The sequence below is a fragment of the Sebastes umbrosus genome, chromosome 2 (assembly GCF_015220745.1).
Source record: "Sebastes umbrosus isolate fSebUmb1 chromosome 2, fSebUmb1.pri, whole genome shotgun sequence".
Classification (NCBI taxonomy): Eukaryota; Metazoa; Chordata; class Actinopteri; order Perciformes; family Sebastidae; genus Sebastes; species Sebastes umbrosus.
The window spans coordinates 16,544,684-16,570,157 of record NC_051270.1 but is presented as its reverse complement, the minus strand read 5'-3'; the positions used below and the strand labels follow the sequence as shown (position 1 = coordinate 16,570,157).

The 25,474-nt window shown below is 41.6% G+C and overlaps 1 protein-coding gene across 1 annotated transcript; it reads left to right on the top strand.

Annotated features, from left to right (window-relative positions):
- The first annotated feature begins 1,479 nt into the window (after window positions 1-1,479).
- ahctf1 (AT hook containing transcription factor 1) lies at window positions 1,480-25,429 on the top strand. Its single transcript, XM_037791065.1, has 40 exons — window positions 1,480-1,769; window positions 4,209-4,335; window positions 4,864-5,014; window positions 5,234-5,336; window positions 5,588-5,768; window positions 6,056-6,263; window positions 6,825-6,941; window positions 8,135-8,219; window positions 8,341-8,491; window positions 8,849-8,981; window positions 9,131-9,312; window positions 9,553-9,614; window positions 10,041-10,169; window positions 10,356-10,446; window positions 10,663-10,752; window positions 11,188-11,328; window positions 11,635-11,739; window positions 12,122-12,218; window positions 12,394-12,517; window positions 12,625-12,681; window positions 12,952-13,098; window positions 13,232-13,422; window positions 13,617-13,761; window positions 13,898-14,029; window positions 14,269-14,416; window positions 14,586-14,736; window positions 14,822-14,902; window positions 15,270-15,414; window positions 15,591-15,806; window positions 15,983-16,661; window positions 16,809-16,988; window positions 17,221-17,326; window positions 17,790-17,911; window positions 18,012-18,325; window positions 18,428-20,815; window positions 21,780-22,053; window positions 22,174-22,320; window positions 22,401-22,498; window positions 23,297-23,385; window positions 24,192-25,429. The coding sequence occupies exons 2-40, from the start codon at window positions 4,215-4,217 to the stop codon at window positions 24,388-24,390; spliced, it is 8,280 nt and encodes a 2,759-aa protein (XP_037646993.1). The 5' UTR covers window positions 1,480-1,769; window positions 4,209-4,214; the 3' UTR covers window positions 24,391-25,429.
- Window positions 25,430-25,474: the final 45 nt, after the last annotated feature.

Genomic DNA, 25,474 nt, shown 5'->3' with positions numbered 1-25,474 from the left:
AAGTGAGATTTTCATGTTTTTTTATTATAAAGCAGGCTTAAGTCCTATGTAAGTACTGTGAAAGTATCAAAACACTCAATCCACAGAGAAATACACACAGCCCGTATTCAGAAACTCTGCATTTGAAACAAGCTGTCAGGATTTCTGCCCATTCGTGTTGTCACAAATATACAATATTTAGACCCTTGACACAATTTTAAACGTAAACATCCTAAATGTGTTCCAGTTTATTCCTGGTTGCCCTGAATGTCATCAGCTGACAGGAAGTACTCGTGGACCCAAGCTGTTGACTAGCAACGCAATTCTGTTGCAGTTCTGTTGCAATTCTGTCAAAATGCACTAAAACGGAGCGTTTCAGACAGATGGTAAATACAGGCATATTCAGGCCGACAGTATGAACATTTTGAACATTACAGCATGTAAACATGTTCTATTAGAAACACAAAATACGACATTTGGAAGGAGTGGAAAAAGTATATTTCCCCAAAATGCCTTTCTTTTGTTTAATTTTTATTTTTCTTCTAAATGTAATTTTTTATTATTATTATTATTATTATTATTATTATTTATTTGATCTTATTTCACATGAAAAGCACCCCATGTTATATTTGTGTGTTCTATAATTTCATTGTAAAAAGTGGAAAAGTTGGTTCACTTCATATTTGTATATAATTAAGTATGTTTATGTAAATGTCAGAGTAAAACCAAATAAAGGAAGAAGAAAATGAAAATAAAAAGAAACACAAAATACAAGTATGAACCTGAAAATGAGCATGATATGGGACCTTTAACTGCGAACAAGGATTAAGATAACAGAGGGAGGTAAGAGCAGGTCCACCCTCAGATCTTTAACCCTCCTGTTGTCTTCGGGTCAAATTTAATCAGTTTTCAAACTTAATTATATCTAAATATGGATGTCTTTCACATAATTGCCCCAAAATTACATGGATGGTTCCCTTATATGGTCTTTGCAAAAAAAAAACAATGACCACTTTTGTTACATTATGGGTATTTTATTCAAATTTATAGCACCTGTGGTGGTGCAATGTGTTTATATTATAATATTTATAATATTCTGACTAAACTTTGACATACTGTATACCAGTCCAATTTTGAGTAAAGTCCAAATTGTTCATAATTTCTGCATTTTTGTCCTATTAGGTTTAATTTAATTTAAATTAGGTTTATTGACTATGAATTACCCCAAAAAAGTGTAAAACTTGTGGTAATGAGTTGGATGAACTTGGCCAAAAAGGTGTAATACAGAATTGGGTGATAATTTATAATGTATGCTTTAAAAACAGTCAAACCAGACTGGGTCAATTTTGACCCGGGAAAACAAAAGTCGCGTGGTCAACAGGAAGACAACAGGAGGGTTAAATTGAATATGTCTAGGGATGATTGGAAAGTGGCATTGAGACAAATTTTTATCCCAAATATATATATTTCTAAGCAGTAATCACGCCTAAACTGCAGAGGGCAGCAGTTCTCCCATCTCTGTCCTCATCCTCCCAGAAACACCAACCAGAGAAGAAGAAGAGCATGGAGCACTTTCCAACCGTGGAAATGGCGCTCAGCGTTGCAGGAGCCTAAAGTCAGAGAGGCATCTCGTGTTAGTCGGGTCAGGTTGAAGCTACTCCCAGACAGACCACTCTCTACGCATGAGTTTGTACTCTCTTTGAACAATGAGCGGATTATGACACAGGAAGAAAAAGAGAAAAGCAAACATTCGTGGCTCTGATAAAGCCGTCATCCTCCTCCTCGGACAGGTAACGTTGAGCTAGCTGCACATTGCATCACGTTTTACAGCCGAGCTAAGAGAGCTAGCTCACTAAACTCTCCTTTATGCTGGCTACAAGATCCAACAGATTAAAACAGGGAGAGCTTTTGACTGGTGTTGCCAGTAGCTACATGATAGTTTTGTAAATGCTACACTACAGTAACGTTTGGACAGCTAAAACAAGACTTACATGTAACATTACCGAGCTTAAACTCCCAGATTCAAGCAGCTGAGGACAGTATTGGTTGAAGGAGGTTGTAGTGTGATGCTGGCGGTGAAATGGTAACTATGTTCAGCCTTAAAGTGTGTCACAAAGGAAGAACCTCTTTTCTATAAGCTTTATACGTTAGCCAGAGTAGCCACGAGCTAGCCGCCCTGACTATCCACTACTAGTTACATGTTAGGTGTTGTAGTTAGTTGATTTGTTGCAGCACTTAATCCAATAGCTTAAATTACAGCAGATGCTGTGTAGTAACCGCTGCCATGCCAACAGTACAGCTAGCTTCACTTTATCTCTGGTAAACTGCGATGACCTTGCACGCTAACGTTAAACTGGCTAGCTGCTAATGTAATGAGATCTGTGTCTTAAGTTAAAGGTGTCTTAAATAACAGCACTACATAACAATCACATTGTTTTAACATGTTGTTACTGTGGTGTGTGTTTAACAGCTCTGTGGGTTTACATTGTAGAAAGGAAGAGTTGGTTTGTTTACATTATGTGAAGCTAGCTGGAGGCTAACAAACTGCAGCAGATGAAGCTAATCTGTAGATGCTAACAGCTGAGCTAACATTAGCCAGTTATAACATGTGTTTAAATATATAATATGATGTTTAAAATATTGTCTGGAAATCTCAAATTTACATCTCAAAGTTGCTCTGGGTGTTCACACATGGGTTAGTCACACGTGAGGGCTAAGATGATGTATGTGCTGAGGCCAGGTTTGTTTTAATAACCTTAATAACAACTCTGTCAATAGTCTGTATGTCAGTGTGGCGACGCGTTTAAGTGCACACATTGTGCATTGTTTATTTGGTAACTGTGTTAGTTTATATGTCTACATGTTTGGCATGTGGCTGCGCAGTGACAGGCTTTAGTTGCGCGGGAGTTCACTTGAATCCTCTGTGTGTGTTTTGCTCTGTGGTCGCAGAGGGCAGTGTTGTGTCCAATTTTTGTTCACTGTGAAACCGACAAGATACATTTCTATTCAGGAGGTCGAGTTGGCCTTGAAAGCACCACTGTGTGTATACCATACTGCTGGAGATAATGTTATCTTGTTGGAGCACTAGTGCAATAACAAGGTTGAGGGACAGCATACACATTTACAGACTTGGGTCAAAAATGGCAATAACAAAAGAGTAGATAAAAATCAACCCAGTAAAACATGATACAGCATTATTTTTTTTATTTAACCAGGTTATTCCCATTGATGTTAAGAACCTCTTTTCCAAGAGCGGCCTGGCCAAGACGGTCAGCAGCAAGAACACAAAGTTGCAGACACAAACACACTAAAAGCACTAACATTTGAATTAAAAGAGAACTATCTGAAGACAAATGGGGGGACAAAAAGGAACTTTTCTGGGAGTCAGCTGTACAACAGCATAAACATTTACAGACTTGGGTCAAAGATGGTAATAACAAAAGAGTAAATAGAAATCAACACAGGGTAAAACATGATAATACAAATACCAGTATTAAAGACACACCAAATATAACAGATCTATTTAAAAAAAAAAAAAAGACATTTAACATGTTTTCAGATATACAAACTTTTGTGAGCTTAAGATAAATAATTATAATATAGGAATGAACTTTATATTAGCTATATAACTGTGAAATTATTATTATTATTATTTATTTATTTTCCATTTACTGTTGACATTGTTTTGTTGAATTGGAAAAAATGAATAAATATAATGTTAAAAAAAAGATAAATGTAACTGAAAAATATATTGGCATTGCCAGTTAAAAAAAGGTATTTTTTACCAATGATTTGAGTAGTGCTTTACTCAAGCACTTTATCAGAAGTCAGTGTCAGAGCTCACATCTGCAAACATGTGTAGCAGAATATCATGTGTTGTTGGTGATTAGAAAGCAAACCCAGTTGCAGCACCAGTTGTCAGCAAGTCTGCTGACAGCATGTTTCCTGACAACTGGGGGTATGAAAGAAAGACCTCTTTTGTGCTGTAAAACCCGGTCGAGCCGATAAAGCCTGAGGTGGATTTATGGAGTAGGAAGGGCTCAGAAAGAGTCTTTCACAGGTTGTCATTGGACTTATTGATGAACATATCTAGGGAGAGGTGATATTGACAAAATAAAATTACATTTTGATCACATAACTATAGCAACAAGTTTATAGGGAACTATAGTGAAGGTTAAATTAACTGTTGTTTCTAACATACTGTATGTCCTGTGTGGTTGTTTGTACAGTGAACAATGCATGACTTGACTGCCCAAGTCACCAGCAGCCTGCTGCCGTTCCCAGGAGTGACTATAGATGCTCTAGGGGAGGATGAGATCACCCTAGACTCTGTGCTTCATGGGAAGTTCACTGTTGGTAAGCCTTACTGATCAATAATCCTTATAAATGTATGTTGTCTTCCCTCCATCCTTAGTCACGATGACAAATGGAAGGTAAACACTAGTGATGTATTAAATCGGGTTGCTTTATAGAGTGCTCCAGAGATGACGTATTTTTGTAGGCCAACCAGGAAGTTAGCATCGCTCTGGTTCCCTCAACAAAAAGCCAATGGGATTTTTCCATTGGGTTTTGGATTATTGCAGAATATAAGCCCTGTGGCAAACAAACGTTTATGATACTTACACGTTTTGTTCAGCGTGAACACCACTTCTATGATTACACCAGCCAATCAACAATGTAAACATAGAAGTCACAACAGAATCGCAAGGTGTAACAAAACCTTCAAAAATAAGAATTTTAATTTAACAATTGAACAGCTTGTACGACTAGCTGCAGGTCACTTGTTAACTCATGAGCTGTTTACTTTACTATACTGGAATTTAGCTTGGTGATAATCCCGGATCATAACCCCCTAACCTTTCATTTCCTCGTCTGTGTGTGAAGGCCGCAGCGGGCTGGTCTGGCTGGCCTGTGGCCCCCATCTGGAGGTTGTCCATGCAGTGACAGGAGAACGTCTGTCTGCATACTGCTTCAGTGGTGGAGGCGAGCATGCGCCCAGCGTCCTCGCTGCCAGGGACTTCAGCTGGCTCAAACGGTCAGAGCTTTCTTTCACTATCTCTTCATCATTATTTGATGTTGAATGTAATCAATGTGATCAAACTATTAACTACTATTCAAACTTGCTATGATTAATATTCTACGACTGTCAGAATCATTTGCTTCTACATTTTGTTACAAAGAGTGATTTTTAGATATTAATGACAGTGCTGAGGGAATATCAAATGTTAACTCCTTTGCTGTTTTATTTGACTAGGTCTGGATTACTGGTTGGCTTGGAGGAAACAGAGGGCAGCGTGCTGTGTCTTTATGACTTAGGACTGTCAAGGGTGGTCAAAGCTGTGGTTATACCAGGCAGGGTGAGTTGGCGGTGCATCAGGGTCTCCTCTATTCTTATCTAGTAGAGATGGTCCTATGCTTTGAATCTGAATGGCTAAAATCGTGGCGTGGCAAATCACTGGTTTAAGGCAACATATCTAACATCAATGGAGTCATTAGAATATACAAAATGATTGAGCAGTCCAGGGAGACAAAAGATGTTTCTCAAATAAATTATCTATATATATTATAACTATAACTATATGTTAAATCCCCCTTTTCTGTTGTCTAGATTACAGCTATTGAGCCATTAGTGAGTTATGGTGGAGCAAGCACTTCGACCCAGCACCTTCACCAGAGTCTGCGCTGGTTCTTTGGCATCGCCGCCGTAATAACAGATCTTGGTCATGTCCTGCTTGTGGACCTCTGTCTCGACGACCTGTCCTGCAGCCAAAGTGAACTGGAGGCTTCAGGTGAGGAGTGTGTGTGATGAAGCAATGGGTTTATTTGTGTGTGCATGTTCTTTTTGTTTGCCTTCTGTCCCATACAAACTGCTCTTGAGAAATGACCAGTTCCCCTTATTCAGCACACCCTATGTTTCAAGCCATGGAAGAAAAACATGGTTATGTATTGACACCCAGAGTCCCCTTTAGTTAAGTAGTAAAGGAGTGCTTCTCTTGCTTTCTGTTTTTCCCTGCCATACACATTTGTTTCTCTATCTAAAACCATATCTCTTTTTATATTTACTCTCTGTTCCCAGACCTGCAGGTAGTGACCAAATCTCCTGCAGAGATCCCCCGGCTGAGAGAAGTCAGCACCCGACAGGGCAGACATCTTTGTCTCCAGCTGAATGGGCCCAGTGGAGTTGGAGCCACAGCTCTGCAGTACATCCCCAGGACCAACCAGCTGGCTGTGGGATTTTCAGATGGATACTTACAGCTGTGGAACATGAAGACCCTAAAGAAGGAGTGAGTCTTTGTATTTCTTCTGACTTCCTTATTTACTGAAAGTGGGGAAGATGTATGAGTGTCAGTTCTGGATAGCCTTTCCTTTGAAGTAAGGCCACATTACGTTATTACTGTATTGTCCTATATAGTATAACAAAACAATATTATTGCTGACAAGACTGCAATAATATATTTAATTTTGCTTGTATTATCCACTGTAGGTGAAAATACAGTGGAAAGAGGCTACTTGCTTCAGGGTCATGGCTCTCTTTGTGTTAGGTAGCTGCATTTTTATATTTTATCCACTGGAATTTCCACTGGTTATAGATCCAGACACCAGTCCCATGAGTTGTATGCGACACTGGCACTGTTATTTGCGAAACACTCTATGCCTTTTCCATATCCCAACATGCAATATGGAATAGATTAATTTACTAATTACATACTTATTTTCAAGTGTGTGCTTCTTCTGAATTCATAAGCAGCTATGATATATTGTAATTTGAAGAATATTGATAGGTCAATTTTAAATACAAAAACAAGTCATCATGTGTATATGAATTTGATTCTTGTCATGTGTAGATACCACTCCCAGTTAGAGGGGGGCAGGGTACCCGTGCATGCCTTCACCTTCCAGGAGCCAGAAAATGACCCCAGGAACTGTTGCTACCTCTGGGCTGTCCAGTCTTCTCAGGACCTGTAAGTCTCACATGTTCTTTGTTTTGAATATAAAGAGGCGAAGTCATGGCGTCACGTCCGGGTTAGCCTTTGTTCCACTAACTTCTGTAACGGAAAGCAATCTGTCATTCATTTCCTTCATCGGTATGAAAAATTAAGTCTGTTCCTGGTGTTTTCAATCTACAATCTAAGTAGGGCTGACCCGAATGCTTCGAAGCTTTGATGCTTAGACCGTTAGACCTTAGACCATGAAATAAGGAATAATCCCACAAAATTATTCATATTCAACATTAATTATTATTAGTTATTCTCAGATGGATATTGCTGTTTATTGTGTGTAGAGTTACTTGTGTGTACAGTGGTGCGGCAGCGGCACTGTCCCGGGCACTGAAATGGAGGAAATGGAGACAGACAGAAGAACATGTCGGCCTGCTGCGCTGCGAAGCTTAGAATTTCTTCAAATATATCTCACCAAAGCTTCGAAGCCCAAAAAATGGTATTCGGGACAGCCCTAAATCTAAGACAAATCAGCATCCACTACAGTAGTTGCTATAAGAAACTGAAACCTTTGTGGTTTTAACGAAGTTAATGATTACTTTGAACAAAGAAAAAACTACAGCTCCCATGAAAAAAAGTAGAAGTACGATAGTGCAGGTACTTATGTCATCCTTATATCATAAAACTCACCAAAGCTCTCTTCTAATGTTGTTTATTTCAACTTTATAGTTTTAATCTCAGCTGTCTAAAGACTTGTAAAGCATTCAGTCTGCTCTGTCCTGCTGTTATTACACACGTCTGAGCTAACCGTGATCCCTCAACTCACTTGTGCACCCGCCTCTTCTGTCAAGCTGCAACGTTTAGCCCGCGAACGCGGGCTTATGGAAACTGGTGTTCGTTAAAGAATGCTTTTCATGAAACTACTATCCATATGTAAACCTATGTATCGAGCCACACAGCATACTATTGAGAAAGGCTCTGTTCCATGGCTGTAATTTTAGTTTTCAGTGTTATTACAAATGTCAAAAGTGTTTTTGAATGAGATTTTCTTACTTCTGGAACAGGACCCAGAAGTTCGGCTTACATTTTGTCTCTCTATAAGCATAAGATTCTGCAAATTGACATTATTTGTATTTACAAAAAGTACTCCACCCAGGCAAAGTGTGTGTTTTTGCCATGTTCTTATTTTTCCTCTACCTCCTCTCACTCCCACTCAGTGAGGGAGATATGGTCAGCCTCCGCCTACTTCAGATGGCCTTCAGTGAAAGGAAGTGTCTAGCTTCTGGGAAGATCCTCTATGAGGTCTGTAGTGCAATATTTTTCTCTATTCTCTTCAATTAGTGAAACCTTCATTCTGCTGGTCCTGTATCTACTGTATATTTACTTTCCTTGGTTTACTCTCCCCCCTCTTTAACTCTGTCAGGGTCTGGAGTACTGTGAGGAACGTTACAGTCAGGAGTTAAGTGGCACAGCTTTCCCTCTCAGGGCTCAGGCCACCAACACCCGCCTGCTGAGCTGCCAGACCATCGAGAAGTTCAGACCCCATCCCGACCGGGATGACAGCATGAACGAAGGTTAGCCTGCTTCCCCTGAAACTACCTGTGGAAGCTATGAGTGTGTAGGGAGCGATTGAGGACTGGTTATAAGCATCAGATTTGAATGCTTTGTGCTTTGACATTGCCAGTGTTGTCATAGTATAGAAATGTAATCTTTAAAGGGTTATACCATCATGTGTTCTCATAAAACTGTTTCTACTGCTACTATCTACTGCATGATGGAGAACCTACTCTTTGTCTCTCTTTTTTTGCATATGGTATCTACTTCCTCTCAGTTGTCTTACCTGCCTGTATTTTCTAGATTTGACATCCACAATCACCCTCACCTTTCTCCCTTCCTCTCTCTCATTCCCTCCTTCACCTCCTCATTTTCAGTTGCATCTCCAGACACCAGTGTGTCTATCTTCAGCTGGCAAGTCAAGGCCTATGGTCAGGGAACCCCGTCTACCTTCATCGGAGTTTTTGACATCAACCGTTGGTACCACGCACAGATGCCAGACTCTTTGAGGTACTTGTCTGATATGTATTGGTGGTTTTATAAAATGGCAGTGATGCATGTAATAAAGAGTTTATTGTCACCTGTTTTCCGGTGGGTTATTGTAATGATTGATTGATTTACTGCGACACTGAATTTCACTTTTGTTTGTGTGTTGTCAGAACGGGAGAGTCTCTGCAAAATTGTCCCTACCTGGCAGTTTGGTCTCTGGACCCAGTGGTGCAGATGGTGTCTCAACACGTCCTCCTGGATGTGGTGGTGCACGAACGAAGCCTGAGCAGGGGCCTGCCCTTCACCTGCCCCCCACCAGAGCAGTACTTTAATCCCACCACATATAACTTTGGTAGGTGTAGACACTATATGTACAATATGATATGAGATGATATGGAGAGATGATAAAAGTGTAATAATGAATTATCTTCCAGGTCTGTCATTTATTCCAGGTTCTATCCTTGTGTATTTCTGCTGCCTGTTTGTATTGTTAAGAATTTTGCTTGTGCAGACATGCGCAGGTTTGTAGTTGAAATATAATTTTACTAATAAGGTTGATAAGACTGGTGTTTTTTCCCCTTTCATGTTACAGATGCTACCTGCCTGCTCAACTCTGGAATTGTGCACTTGACGTGCTCTGGGTATCAGAAAGAGGCAAGTTTCTGTGTTTATTTTTCTATCATCCAAACTTTCACTTCACCATTAATTTGATGGCATTAGATCCAAATTATAAGAGGTGAATGTGTGACTGTATATACATTTAACTTCAAACTGTGCTTTTTAGTTTACACAGCCTTTTCCTTGTGTGTTCTTGTTTGTGATGCACGGGTCGACCTGTGGGTTTGGGTGAGCTTACTAGAAAATATCGTCGGGCGATGCCGATTGGCTCTCATAACGGGTCGGGTGGGTGCCTGTAATAAAAAAAAAAACAGACCCGCGCATCATTAGTTCTTGTGTATCAATTAGCATAAGATGATTTGATGTTAATAGCTACATACATTCACGTAGGATTTAAATATGTGAAGACGATTTGAATGGAAAGTAGGCTCTCTTACACCTCACCTTTGTTATTAACACCAGACCCTGAGCTTTTTGAAGAAAGCTGCTCCTTGTTCCAGTGAAATCATCTCCACTAGCTACTCTCGCTGCCTCATGTCCGGCCTGCTCTCATCTCGCCTGGCTGACACCCAAGCCTCCAGCCTCTCTCAGGTACACACACATGCTGAGCTGACATCTTGGTCTCCAGAACCACTTGTCCACACAAAGCCACCGTTCTTGATGCTTTTGTATTTCGTCCTTTTGTTTACATTAAAAAACAATATACATAATTAAATAAAATATGTATTCAGAAGTTTTGATAGTGATTTGCACATGTATCTTGATGTTGGCCTTTAGGAGGAGCAGCTGGATGCCATCTTGTCCACAGCGGTGGAGACCAGCTCCTTGGGACTGATCACTGGCTGTATCAAGCAGTGGACTGCAGAAGGTGAGGAGTCGTGATTATATAACTGTCAAATTGTTTCTCAAACTCACCGAAACCCATTGCAACCATGCCAGCAAGTATGTGGTGAAGAGGGCTGTTTAGTGCTTCTCTCTTTGGCTTCATTTCACACACAGATACTCATCATTTTAAATCTTTACGAAGTCTCTCTATATAAATACAGTCAACTCTAATGCGTGTAATTCTGTCCCTCTTAAACAGAACAACCAGGCTCTGCACTGAACCTGCGCTACATCCTGGATTGGGCCTGGAACAAAGTGGTCCAGACCAAGGAGGAACTGGATGGCATCTGTATGTTTTAAAATGATTTTATCATTTAAATCAAAGACATTTTTAATTATTTAGAATGTTGTTGGTGCTTATTTTTAACATTGATCAAATTTGTGAGGTGATCTTATTAAGTCTTCCAAATGTTTCCCGTTGTTAAGAACTCAGGCTATCAAGTGATACATTTGAATAGATTAGATCAGATATGTTTGCATAGCCTGTTTGTAAGTTAAAATTAACCCTTCAGGTTCATGACAACTCAAACTTTTACAGTACAGTATTATTTAACCTTACCAAGGAAAGCAAATGCTCGCCTCGTCCATTTGTCGATATAGTAGATGATTTATTATTTAAGCGATTTAAATCCCTCCTGTTTCCTCCAATTTCTATGCTGTTTGCAATCTTGATTATATATGTACGTTTTAAATCTGTTCATCCTGTGTGTGTTTTGTTCCCTAGGTGCACCGCTGTTTGACAGCTCATCAAACTTCACGGACCCTCAGACCATGCAGCTGCTACAGCACAGCCAGAGACTGCTCAGTAACCTCAGTACCATCTTCCACTGTCTGCTCAGTGAAGCTCAGGAGCTCACGCAAAAAGGTGCAACATCCACACAGACGCAATCACATGTACAGGTGTTATGTTTCCATGTGATGTCAGTAAAAACAGGTTCAGCCAGCCAGCACACATTCACACATTTGTGCTAAAATGTAATGAAACACTCTCACCAGTGTTGACAGAGTGTTGATTTCAATAAAATTATGATTTCTTTATGGTTTGATACACTTTGAGCTATAATGCATTGTTCTTTGATCAGCCATATCTAAGAACCGAGAAGCTGTCGTGTTGTTGTTTTGAGTCATTTGTAGTTATTGATCGGTTTTGTTTATATTTCTTGTTTTCTAGGCCTGGTGGGTCTGATGAACAAGAACATGGTGTCCAGTCTGATTTCCAAGTACGCTCAGGTGGTGCTCTGGTTCTGTCGTACCGGCCTACTGCCTGAAGGATCAGGTAAGGTGTTGCTGGCGTTAACCAGCTATTTCACACAACACAATTTCTCAGAGTCAGCGAGTAAACAAGTTGGAGGCAGGTTGAATATCTTTAGTGACCTAAAGACACTCTTGAACTAGTAGCAATGTGGAGTCGGGGGGGAAATTCTTAAAATTCTTTTAGTTGGCGAGGTGTAGCCTTTTAAAAATCTGCCTGCGGTAAACAAATATTCATCACAATTAGCAGAAATTGTGTGTGGTTCAAGTTCTTTTTCTTTTAACATTTTAACAGAAAAGCATCAGAACATACAATTTGTTCAGCAGTTGCCAAACTTGTGAATATCACTGTATTCAGTTTTATTTTTCTCTTTCTCTCTATGGATTGTAACTGCCCTCCCCACCAGACGACGACGCTCTCCAGATCTCCAGGCCTTTCTACACTCACTCAGTCATCAGCAACTATTATACCATACGCAGAGAGGAGCTCACCAGGCTGGCTAAGTGAGTAATTTCATCTTACATGTATTTCAGATCAAGGACTGCAGCTAACCAGTATCTTCTTAAATAATATCTGTTACTTTCTGACGACAATGAGGATGATGATGATGACGATGATGATGATGATGGTGGTGGTCTGAGTTGATCTAATGCCAACACTCTCCCGTGGTCTTCTCAGGGGCAAGTGGTGTGCAGACTGCCTGATGATTGACGGTTTGGTTGGCCAGTGTGGTGAACGCTTGATCAACCTGTGGAAGAGGGATGAGAATGGGACAGGGCAATACCCACCACCTACATTGCATGTAAGCATTCAAAGTATTTATTTTGTACTATCTAATTTATGTCAGATTGAGTTTGCATCTGTGGCTTTTACAATGTATAATTTTATATGTATATTTTTGATTCACAGGCCCTGTTGGACATTTATCTACTGGACAACATTGATGAAGCTGCCAAACATGCAATTGTATCCTTTAATAATGTCATAAAGTCATGTCAGCCATAGTCAGCTCCTGTAGTTTCTGTGAAGTCAGGGGTAATTTCTTCAGCTGTTTATTTATATCTGTTTTAACTTACCTAAACCTCTAACTTCTTTCTTCATCTTTACATGGTGTTCAATATTGGGTGATTTATTTTACAATCTAGTAACCTCGGTCGTAGTTGTAAATCTTAAACTCTCCCAATGATGTACTAAATTCAGTCCACTGCCTTTATGAGCCTTGACCTGTTGTCCCAGGTGATTTACCTGTTGCTGGATGTAATGTACTCCTTCCCTAATAAGGAGGGAGCATCAGTGGAGTCTTTCCCCCCAGCATTTGCCATCCCCATTGGACTGGTGAAACTAGTGCAAGGCCTCTGGCTGCTGGACCACCATGACCACCAGGTACACTACACATTTGACTGACGTTTTAAGATGTAAATTTGGACACAGAGATGTTGTGCAAGGCAAAAGATCATTGTTGTATGTAAAGGTTCATCAGTATTGGCTTATTAAAAATGTTCTTCTTTCTCCTCAGAGTTCATTTGAGTTGCTCCTGCATCCAGCTGCCTCTCAGTGTCAGTTTGAGTGGCAGCACGAGCGTGTCCTGCAAGCACTGATGTGCCAGGGCCAACACCCTGTGGCTCTTCGATACTTCCACGTTACGAAGCCTCCAATTTCCTCCACCTCCCAGGCCAAACTCTGCCTGTCTGTACTGCTACACAACAGGTAAGAGCAAAAGGAAAAAACTCCAAGAACACCAGCAGAAACATTAAATATAAATGTGCGCACAGTAAAACTTGACAACAATGTTGGAGTATTGTAACGATGAAATGTGGGCAAGGCAAATACCAGTCCTTAATTAGTTTACTTTCACATGTCTTATGTCTTCTCATTAACCAGCTGGTGTGTCCTTCTTCCAGGTGTCTTATAGAGGCGTGGTCGTTACTTCGGCAGCACTCTAATCGCCTCAACATGGGAGAGCTGATGGGCTTCCTGTATGAGAGCTGCCAGGAGCTGGGGCTCATGAAGGAGCTGCTCAAACTGCCCCTGAGCCTCACTGAGCAGGTAGGAGAGAGAATAGTGAAATGATCAGAAAACCCTAATAACCCTGCATCGTTCCGCTTGTAGATTCATCTTTGCTTGTGTTTTTGGATGATAAAGTCGATGCCTAAAACTCGTGGTTGTTGGGTTTGTGTTTCAGGAATGTTTGGAGAAGTTTCTCCAGGGTACAGGGGGTCTCCAGAACCGAGAACTGCTGATGGTTCATTACCTTCAGCAGGCCAACTACATTCCTGCCCTGCAGCTCAACCACAGCCTCAAGATGAACCTGGTGGTATGTTTGACACTCACATACATAGTATTATGCTAATTATCACAGCATTATCTTGATATACAGTATGTGACATTCATAATATATGTATTTAATATTCAGAATCAACTCTTTTAATTAATTATCAATTTAGACATACTATATCCAAATATGGAAATTCCGTCACTGTGCTATTATATAGAGAGAAGATACTTGAAACCCATAAGATTCATAACCTCATTCTCTTGCTTCTTTGTTCCTAGAATGAGCGAGACCCAAAGCTTAAAGAACGGTCCAACACCAGGAACTCTATATTGGATCAGTATGGCAAGGTTTTGCCCAGAGTCCAGAGGAAACTGGCAATGGAGAGAGCAAAGCCCTACCAGCATCCCTACGCCATCCACAGAGAAGGTAAAGAGATGCTCAACTTGAAATCATGTCTATTTATAGTTAATAGTAACATGTTTGTTTCTTGCAACCGCAGTGTCAGTGTCTGTTATTTTAGTTTTAATGTAATCTAAACAACAGCTTAAACACTATTTATCAAATATAAATAACACATTTACACGCTGTGCTCCAGTTTCTCGGCCACAGCCACTGTCAACCATCACCAAGCGCTCCGTCAGGGAGAAGGTGATGTCGAGGGCTGGCTTCATCAACAACGTCCTGACCAAGATTGAGGAGGTGTGGTTAGGCAAAGGAGCTACACCACAGTCCTCCCCAGCCAAGAGGTGAACAGAAAATACCAAAGTTGCATCTCAGGAGAAATTGTATTATTATTATTTTCTAACCTTTTTTCAATTTTGTTTCTGCCAGCCCCAAGCCCTCCTCCTCCTTGGCCCTTTCTGAGCCCTTCCTGGGAACTCCTATCACCATGACCGCCAAACGAAAGTCAAGGTACTTTCATAAGAGCTTCATATTAATGAGGAGTCTGTGCTGCCTACTAACCGAGAGGTTAAAGCCGTGTATTATACAATATTTGACTTGGAAAACTATGCATGTAAACCTTTTAACATTTTAACTTTTTTTTTTTTTTTTTTTTTTAATTCAAATAGTTACAACAATGGCACCTACATCTTAATATTGTGTTCAGTTATTGATTGTATACTGTACACTCAACTCTACTACTACACTCTCAACAAATACTTGAATGTTAATATTTACTGTATATTCCAAAACAGCTACGTGTATGCACAACAGAGCTTTGTTAAGACAGCCTATTAAAGATACTTTGCATTCCTTCCTCATCTTCAATCTGAACCAGGCTGATGGACTTGGTGGTTCGTCCGTCCTGTCAGACCCCTCGTCCTCTTCTCAGCCCTCCCAGACCTCCCAGCTCCTGGGTTTCTCCAAAAAGCATCAGCAAAGCCCCTGAACTCAGTCTGCTGCAAACACCGCAGGTTGTCAAGGTGAGCAGGATTAATCCTTTACCCTGTCAGGATATCTAAAGAAGTCAAATCTTTATGTATATTTATACTAAATGTTGTTTATGTATAGTGTATTTTCTTAACAATTGACTTTGTATTCCTGGAGCATTTTTGGTATTTTGTTATTTACACTTTTCCTCCTGTTTTTGTTCTCTCAGCGAGCTCGGGCCTTGGCTGCTTCTGGCCCTGTGTTCTCAGCATTCACTCCTCAATCCATCCTGCGCAGCAGCCTGAGGCCCACACCCGTCGCCACCCCGTCTGCTTCTCCAGGACGCTCCATCACCCCCCCACTCCGTAACAAAGAGAGCCGGATCACCTTCATCGAAGAGGCAGAATCTCCTGAACCGGAGAAGGGCATCCGATGGACCAATGGGGTAAGACCAAGCACAAGATAGGAGTGGTGTGTTGACTCTGAGAAGCCACCTCACACACACAAACAAACAAACAAACAAACAAAAAAAACGCTGTTTTACTAATTTGTGCCTAGTGGTCTTCATCAGCACATTAAAATGTGTCTTACAATCTTCTTTGGAACCGTTTTCCTCTCTAGATGGCAGCAGACAGTGAGATTAGCTTGCTGACCAGAGGCATGCTATCCAAGGCTACACATAAGACCTGGCCCTCACAGCCTGCTGAGGAGGAAGAGGATGGAGACGAAGAAGCAGAACAGCCTCGTGTGAAGTTCTTGCCTCCAGAAGGTGGTATTCCCTCCTCACAGCTGAGGTGCTTTGACAGCGAGTCACTCTCCATCCATGATGTCGCCGCAGAAACCAGACCATCAGATGCAATGCAAGCACGCCTGAGCTTGAGCTTTGACACCAGCCAGGCATCTGTCCGTTCAACAGACACCACTCTAGAGTATTTTGATGCACCTGCCCCTGCTCTCTCAGAGGACCAAGAAGGGGAGGAGGTGCATACTGCTCCAGAGAAAGAAGAGGAGGTAGTGACGGTGAATATCAAAGGCCTAACTGAAACTCAAGAACCAGAGGAAGAGCCCTCACTAACCACTGAGCAAACCCCTCTCCTGACATCAGAGGATACAGAGAGGGGAGAAGAAGAGGAGGTGAAAGAAGACGAAACATCTGAGGACGTGATTGAGATTGGTCTTGAAGAGGAGACTAAAAATGAGGAAGAAGTTAAAGAGGAGGATGAACAAGATGTTGAGTCAAGTATCGAATATAAAGATGCTGCAACTCTTCCCCAAGAGGAGATGTCTAGCCACAATCAAGGTAATTAATTTACAGAATTTGCTCTATTCGTTTCTTTACGACTTTTTACACCAGTACGGCACAGAAGAAATAAAAGGTGTTGAAAATATTCATGTGTTTTGCCACACTTCTCTTAAACACCGCTTGACACATTTTGTATGCTACTAGTTTGTAACCAGGTTACTGAGAGCACGGACTCTGGCGCTGAGGTCGAATCTCCGGATCTATCAGTGGGACAGGACGTCCAGACGGAGGCCACCGAATCCACAGAGTTCACTGAGTATCTGAAACCACCTGCAGCCACTGAACCCACAAACCAACCAGAAGAGGAACTGGAGCAATCAACAGGTCCGTCCATAAATTACACATTTATACTGTAAAAAAATTACAAGATATTACAACCGCATATTGGACAAGACTGTAGTGATTCATATACACACAACACTATATGGGGAAATGGTATAACTGAAACTCTTATCAGTATAGATTGAAATATTATATTACATTATTACCCAACACATTTTAAACAAGGTTATAATGACTTCATACTAAGATGTTATGATTCTGTGTTGTCTGACAGATCTGACAGAGTTTGTTCAGAGACATCTGTTTGGTGGCGATCTGTCTCCTCCGCTCACCCGCTCAGGAATCCACAACGCATCACAGACCCAGACGTCTTTCAACAGGTCTGTGCCCTTTTCTCTTTACAAAAAGAAGATAGAAATATCTTTAAGACTATACCAATTATTTTAAAATTTAAAAGCCATCCAAAACTTTTTGTTGTAAACCATATCTCAGATGTGTATAGTTAAATAAGAATTTAAATCGATTGAAAAGTAATACTAAATATTTGTAGTTTGTTCTCTAATGGTGGAATCTTTCAGCAAAAAAGGATTATTTTCAGGCAGAACTTTTTTTTAATTAACTTTAGGCAAGTATTTTTTCCCTTAGCTGAAAATATTATTTAGGTCATAATCCATATTAAAACAACCCTCTAAGTCACTTTTTCAATGAGTGTACATATCAATGTGGGAATTTGGTTAGAAACTATGAAAATGTTGTGTAACCCTGTGTTTCCTTTGCCGGCCTTTCAGCTGTTTATTGTTTTGTTTTTCACAGTTTGAATGATATCATTCTCCTTTCTCCCAGTGAGTCACTAGGTGAGGTTGAAGAGGAGGTGCAGGCAGATGTTGAAGCTCCGCCAGTGTTCACCAGCCAGAAATCTACTGCCTCTGTGACATCCTCCGAGCCAACTGGCACAGACTCCCACTGTAAGGAAGCTTGTACACACATGCACATTAACACTGGTGCTGTTACAGTGTTGTTTTACTCATTTCTCCCACATCTGCTCTTTTTTTTTTAATCTCTTAGCTGTTGTGAGTGTGAACGACAGTGAAGAGCTTTCTAGCCCTGAGTCTGAGGAAGAAGATGAGGATGAAGAGGAGGAGTCTGATCGAGCTGAGGAGGAAGAGGAAGAGGATGAGGAGGAGGAGGAGGAGGAAGAAGAGGAAGAGGACTCTGGTAGTGAGGTGGAGATCATTGAGGAGGTCCAGGGTAATGGGAGGCTGCCACCCCTCCAACCCAGTTCAGTCTTTGTACAGCAGGGACACACACACTTCCTGCCAAGTCTGTCAGAGCAGGAGGCTGCGGCGTTCTCTCTGATTACACCCGGTGTAGAGATGAAGGTAACAAATGTAGAGCTGAAACGATTAGTGAGACTAGATGATTAACCGATCAATCAAAAGAAATCAAGAAATAACTTCTCGTGTGTGTTTGCTCTATTACAGATGGTAGAGGAGGACATGGAGGGTGAGGTGGTGATGGTGAGACTCGGGGCAGACGAAGAAGGGATTGTAGCGGATGAGGATGAAGAGCAAGGATCATCATACATGGAGCTCAAACCCTCTACCACTCTCCTGGTACCCCTGGAGCTCGTGGAGGGGCAGGACGGCCTGGTCGATGGTGCTCAGCTTGGTCCTCCTGAGCTTCAGCAAGCCGTTGTGTCAGATGACCCGAGGTCTGAAACTCACAGCGGCTTCTCTCTGATGCTGGATGAGGACGCGGATAAAGAGGCAGACACGCTGCCTATTGAGAATGATCTACAGTCCTCCGACCCTCCCAGCCTGTCTCCAGCAGTGGAGGCTGTTGACGAAATTGTGGCCAAACCTGAGGTTATTCTTTTGGGCGCAGATGATCAGGATCCTCCTCTGTCTGGAGAAGTCTCCGAAGAGGACCAGAGGAGAGAGATGGACACCTTGGATGGAATTGAGGTAGATGGGTCAGCAGAGTCAGAACTTGCAGAACCTGCCGACCTACAAACTGAAAACACCGGGGCAAACCATGAGACAGAAGATGCTAAAGAACAGAGCGATGCAGAGTTAGTAATGTTGGTTGAAGACCATGAACCTGCAGGTCTCCCAGTCTCTGGGCCAACTCCAGTAGGAGAGCTCCCAGCAGTAATGTTGGCTGAAGATCATGAACCTGAAGATCATGAATCTGAAAATCATGAACCTGAAGCTCATGAATCTGAAGATCATGAATCTGAAGAACTCCCAGCAGTAATGTTGGTTGAAGACCACGAACCTGCAGGTCTCCCAGTCTCTGGGCCAACTCCAGTAGGAGAACTCCCAGCAGTAGTGTTGGCTGAAGATCATGAACCTGAAGCTCATGAATCTGAAGATCATGAATCTGAAGATCATGAACCTGAAGATCATGAATCTGAAGATCATGAATCTGAAGATCTTGAATCTGAAGATCATGAATCTGAAGATCATGAACCTGAAGATCATGAATCTGAAGATCATGAACCTGAAGATCATGAACCTGAAGATCATGAATCTGAAGATCATGAATCTGAAGAACTCCCAGCAGCAATGTCGGCTGACGATCATGAGCCTGAAGGTCTTTCAGTCTCTGGGCCAACTCCAGAAGAAGAACTCCCAGCAGTGGTGTTGGCTGACGATTATGAATCTGAAGAACTCCCAGCAGTAATTTTGGCTGACGATCATGAATCTGGAGATCATGAACCTGAAGATCATGAACCTGGAGAGCTCCCAGCAGTAGTGCTTGCTGACGATCATGAACCTGAAGGACTTTCAGACTCTGGGCCAACTCCAACGGGAGAACTCCCGGAAGTTGTGGATGACAAAGACTCTACGGCAGAAAAAGATGCTGCTGAGGAGGAGATGGGAGAGGAGGAGGAGGAGGACAAACCAACACCTGCTGAGGAGCAGGAAGAGCCTGAAGAGAATGGGCCTGTTAATATGGACACGGAGATAACCCCCAGCACAGAGACAGAGACTGCTGTGGAGGAGGAGCAACAGGACCATGGAGCCGTAGCAGAGACAGAAGAGGATAACAGGGAAGAAATTAAGACGGAGCAGGAAACAGGAAAGAAAACCAGGGGAAGACCGAGAAAAGATATTGAAGAAGAGAAACCTGTGCCAGAGACGCCCACTTCTCAGAGGAAAAAGAAAGCTCCCTCGACCCCAACACGGATGACCACAAGAGGGAGGACGGTTTCCTTTATTTCTCCTCTCCTAGAGGAAGCAGAGGAAGTGGAGGAGGTAGAAACAAAGTACCTGCTTCCTGCTTCGCCTAGTCGTACACCTAGAAAAAGTAAACAGAACAAAGAAACTAAAGTCCAAGCAAGCCCACCTCGAAGAAGTACTCGTAATTCTCAGCCAGAGCCTCCTAAAGACGAGGTTGAAGAGGGGAACGCCATGGATAACGACACCACAGTTGCATCAACCTCAAAGGCCTCTTCTCCAGCCAGGCGGCGGGTTGCCCAGAGGGCCTCCTCAACAAGGTCCAGCCAAAGGACCCAAGGTGAAGATGAGGAGGAACAGGAGGATGAGGTCACAGATACAAAGGTTTCTCGACGAACAAGCGCCAAGAGTCCCACACCGGCCAAACGCAGGACCACTCAGGAAATCACTCCGAGGAGGTCCAGCAGAAGGATATTGAGCAGCAGTGAGGTGGTGGCAACACCGTTACAGATCTTGTTAGAAGAGCAGAAACAGGCGGAGGTGTTTGCGTCCCCCGCCAAACGCAACTCCAGGAAAAGTAAAACAGAATCATCAGAGACGCTGGAGGAGGAAGAGAGCAAAAAACCTTCCAGCCCCGGCAGGGCGACTCGACAGTCCAACCGGATTACCCTAAATGTGTATCCACAAGTAAGTAATTCATCTCTTTCTTTTCTTTTGCAAGATCATGATGTTGAATAAGCTGAAAGTTGTCGTAGATATGAGAATGTTTTTTTGTCAGTAACATACCGAGAATGTGAAGCTTCATCTTATTCACCGTCATGTGATGCTGACAGATATTAAGCCTTTTTTGTTTGACGTTAAAACGCCAACTGACTTTTGTCTTTAATACATTTGAAAAACAACTTTCTGTAAAATAATTAGTAGGGCCGTCAACGTTAATGCGTTAATAATTTTTTGGCGCAATTTCGTTAACGCATTAACACAACTTGCAATTTTAAGGTTGTAACAGGCTTGTTTTAAAAACTAGATTGAAGAGACTGGCATCATATGGAACCAGAAAACCTACTCCACAATGTCATACTAGGTTGTCATGAAGGAGGCTAAATAACGCTGCAAACGAACTCATTTTGGCGAGGAATAACTGCCATGGCCATTTTCAAAGGGGTCCCTTGACCTCTGACCTCTAGATATGTGAATGAGGGCAAGTCATAGTCAAGTCAGCACACTGACACACTGACAGCTGTTGTTGCCTGTTGGGCTTGAGTTTGCCATGTAAAATATGATTTGAGCATATTTTTGATGCTAAATGCAGTACCTGTGAGGGTTTCTGGACAATATTTGTCATTGTTTTGTGTTAATTGAGTTCCAATAATAAATGTTTCATACATTTGCATAAAACAAGCATATTTTCCCACTTCCATGTTAATAAGAGTATTAAATACTTGACAAAAAATGTAAGATTAATTTGCGATTAATTGCATTTAACTATGGACACTCATGTGATTAATCACGATTAAATATGTTAATCGATTGACAGCCCCACTAATTAGTTTTCATATCATATTATTGTACATTTTACATTATTCCGTATTACATGTTGATAAATCCAATCCAAGCACTGTTGATCATTGATGACACTTTACACTCCCAGGTGAAATTGGTTCCTGTATTAATTCCTCAGAGCGCAAGGAAGACGAGAGGAGTGACGATAACAGAAAATATAAAAGAAAGTGCAGTTCAACTCGAGCCTGAACTTAACAGCAATGCTGGTCTCACCAACTCCCGTCGACCAACTAGAAGCAAACTCTGGGATCACCCTGAGGAAGACCTCCCCTTACTGGACTCACCGTTGGAGGTGGACTCTGAAACCCCAGTCGCAGACGCCCTCATCAAGAGACTTCAGGATGAGGAAGGGAAGCAGGAAGGTATGTTGGAAGCTGCGTACAGACAGAAAATAGAGCTGCGTTTGTACTACTTTTTTTTTTCTGCATCTCAGTTTCTGTCTGTCATAGAATATAGTGTAAACTCTTTGTTATGAATTACAGGAGGAGTAGTCGTCACAAAGATGGTGAGAACCAGCAAGAGGAGTACGAAGTCTGTGGAAGACAGCCTGGACCCCGAACCCAAAGAGGAGGAGTCTTGTCCAGACGAGTATTCGTTCATCTACTCTCCCTCACGGAGAAGAACAAGAGGTGAGCTGGTTCTCTATTTACCTGTAAGTCCATCCATTCATCCATGATGGTTTTAACCCTGTGTTGTGTCTGTGCGTCAGCTAAAAGAGCAGAGTCTCCCGGCCCGAGTGAAGAGTCTGCAGCGCCCGTCACTCGCAGCAGGAGAAGAGTTGTCAAAGATACCTCTGTTGCTCCTCATGTAAGTGCTTCTGCTTATGACGTTCACACTTTTTTAGTGTTGAGGAGGCTGGATTTGTGTTTTAACCTGAATTTAATTAGTCTGTAGGTCAGTTCCTCAAACATGTAATCCCATGATCTTATTGATGTCACTAAGCAGAGAGTTGTTTTTGATTCTACCGCAAAAAGGAAAACTTAAAAAAAAAAAATGCTTATTTTAGATTAAAACAAATTTTAACTAAGACCACTCTAGTGTGATATTAGCTAATTGTATGCAAATCAGTTGCAGTGTAACAATTATTAACCCTCTAAAGCCTACATAGATGCAAAAGACAAAGAAACGCCTGGACATAGTTATATATTTTTGCCAAATCTGAGCTTATTCTTTCAGTCAGTATCAAGCGTTCTACATCAAATGATTCAGGGGGACCTAACTTTTCTTTCTGGTGCAGTGTAAAGTCATCATCAGGCATTACCTTTGTGAGCATACCATATTTGACATTGAAAAAAAAAAAAAAAAAAGGTTTTGTTGAATAACTCCATAGTCAACCAGGGAATTTTTGCTGTGAGTTCCAGCCATTTCTTGGATATTGTCCTGGGCCAGCTGTGACGCTATATCTGGCCAGAGGCGTAAAGCGGGGTTGATCTCAACTACTCACCTGTAAAGTTTCGCACAGTTTCGTCTTGCACAGTTGCGATGCTATCGTGGTCACAAAATCTGTCCACAGACGTATACGGTACGCTATGCTAGGCTCTAGAGGGTTAATGAACAAGAGAAAAGCGTTTTTAATCTTAACATGTTTTGTTTGTTTTTTTTCAGGATGAAATCGATTTAGAAGAAGATCTCGTGGAAGTGGAGAAAGCAGCAGCTGTTTCTAAGTCCAGAAAATCAGTCAAACGAACAGCCAAGTAAGATCCTGTTGTCCTCTGAAAAATACCTTCTGGACCCCTGAGACTGAGGATACGACAAAGAACTGCTTAGTTTAATGATTTTCAGTAGGGCTGCTCGATTATGGCAAAATTCATAATCACGAATATTTTGGTCAATATTGAGATTACGATTATTTAACACAATTACTCATTGACTTTGGAAACATCATGCATTTAGAAAGAACATTTTGTAGGCTACATTTTAAGGTTAAATGCATCAATCTGGTGCACTTTGAGAGCTAAATTAAGAGGCTAGATCTGTGAAGAACTTTGTGCTCTAGTAAACAATTTAATCATAAACACATTGGTTGTATGGATATGAATGGTGATGACACGTCAAAAAAAATCACACCCACAAATCATGGTATACGAGACGGGGTCTGTTTCAAGACGGGCCAGGTAAGTTGCCGACATTGCAGCACGCACTAAGCGACGAGGTCCGGGCGAGGGGTGCTGTAAAGTGGCATCTTCACCCCGAGCCTTTCCAAGTTGACCTACAGCCGGTTGCGGCGCACCGCCACGGAGGAAATATGCCCCAGTGCACCACTGTAAAGGAAAGGGGTGCGCTGGATTTATAACACAAGACAAAATGAGTGTCATTGCAAAATGGAATTTGGCACTATAATCGTTTTGTCAATCATCTTGCTTTCATCTTTGGAAGCCGTAATTGAAATTCGATTAATTGCACAGCCCTAAATTTGAGTCACAATTTGCATTGTAGTGTGTTTGTTTGGGCTAAAGAAAATCACTCCCTGCTCAGGTTTTTGTTTGTTCTTCACCTTCAGATCCAAAGCCGTTTTGAAGCCCTTTCCCATCGCAGAGGTGGACCTGATCTCGCCTCTGCCCAGCCCAGCTGAGCCGATCCCGCGGGCCCTGAAGAGGATCAGTGAGGAGGACGCCCCGACTTCGAGCATGAACCTTCGACGCAAGCGCATAATGGACACCGTTTTCACAAAACCCGTCACACGGAGGAAGAAACTTTGAGGAGGTTGGTGGTGGTGGTTTTAACCGGTGAACCTCAGACAGCCACCAGAAGAGTTGAACCGAGTCGGTCCGGAGCTGTCAAATAAAAGTGTATGCCTAAAAACTCACGATGGTTCTATTTCCTCAAATGCCTCACAGTGCTGCGGTTATCTTTGTTGGTTATATAAACCTCCCTGTAGGACAATAAAATAAAAGCAATGTAGGCATGAAAATATATTTTTGGGACATAACACACTGGTGGATAGCAGTGTGAGAGAGGCATATATTTTTGGAGTTTACACATCCCGCTCGTACTAACTGGATTCCACTTGATATCGTATCTGTGGCCATTTCGTGTTGGATATTTTGCGACGCTCCCCGTAATCCGCTGAACTCTCTGGGCACAGAATGGCACAAGGGAAAGCAATCAATGTGGGCTTTTAGGAGCTCCCATTAATACAACCAGAGAGACTGAACTGATCCTGCCTCTGATAAAGAGGTTTTTATTTACATTCTCTTTTATTTTTATTTTTATTTTTTGTGGTTGTTTACTTTTTAGATTTCGAGGCCTGCTGTTTTTTCTATTTAAGAAGAAGAGCAACCAACCCAGTGGAGACGAAAGATTTCTACTGATAAATTTGTATATAGTCTTTTGCTATGTTCCAAATAAAGTTAATAAATAAATCCTAAAGAGTTACGCTCATAAGTTTTAAGTGTCTTGAATGCGTTTGATCATCTAATTAGACTGCCTATGCCATAGTCTTAAAATTTCAGTCGATTTTGGGGGGGTTTTCTGTGAAAGAAGCACGGACTTATGTACACTAATGCCATCAGATTTGGACTGTTTCTGTGTGTCATGGGGATGTTGTAGAGTGTGAAAGAAACAAAAATACTTGCACAGCAGTTTGGAGTTGTTAAAATTGTTTTGGGAAATGTTAATAGGCTCGTTTGATTACTTTTATGGCAACCACCATCTGACACATAGGCTATTTTCTGATGAATGTATGTAGAATGTCTTATTTTTGATGACTGCTCTTTGATAAATATGGTAAAGCTTGAATACTTCTGGTGTTGAGTGATTGTCTTAATGCAATTTACCATCTTT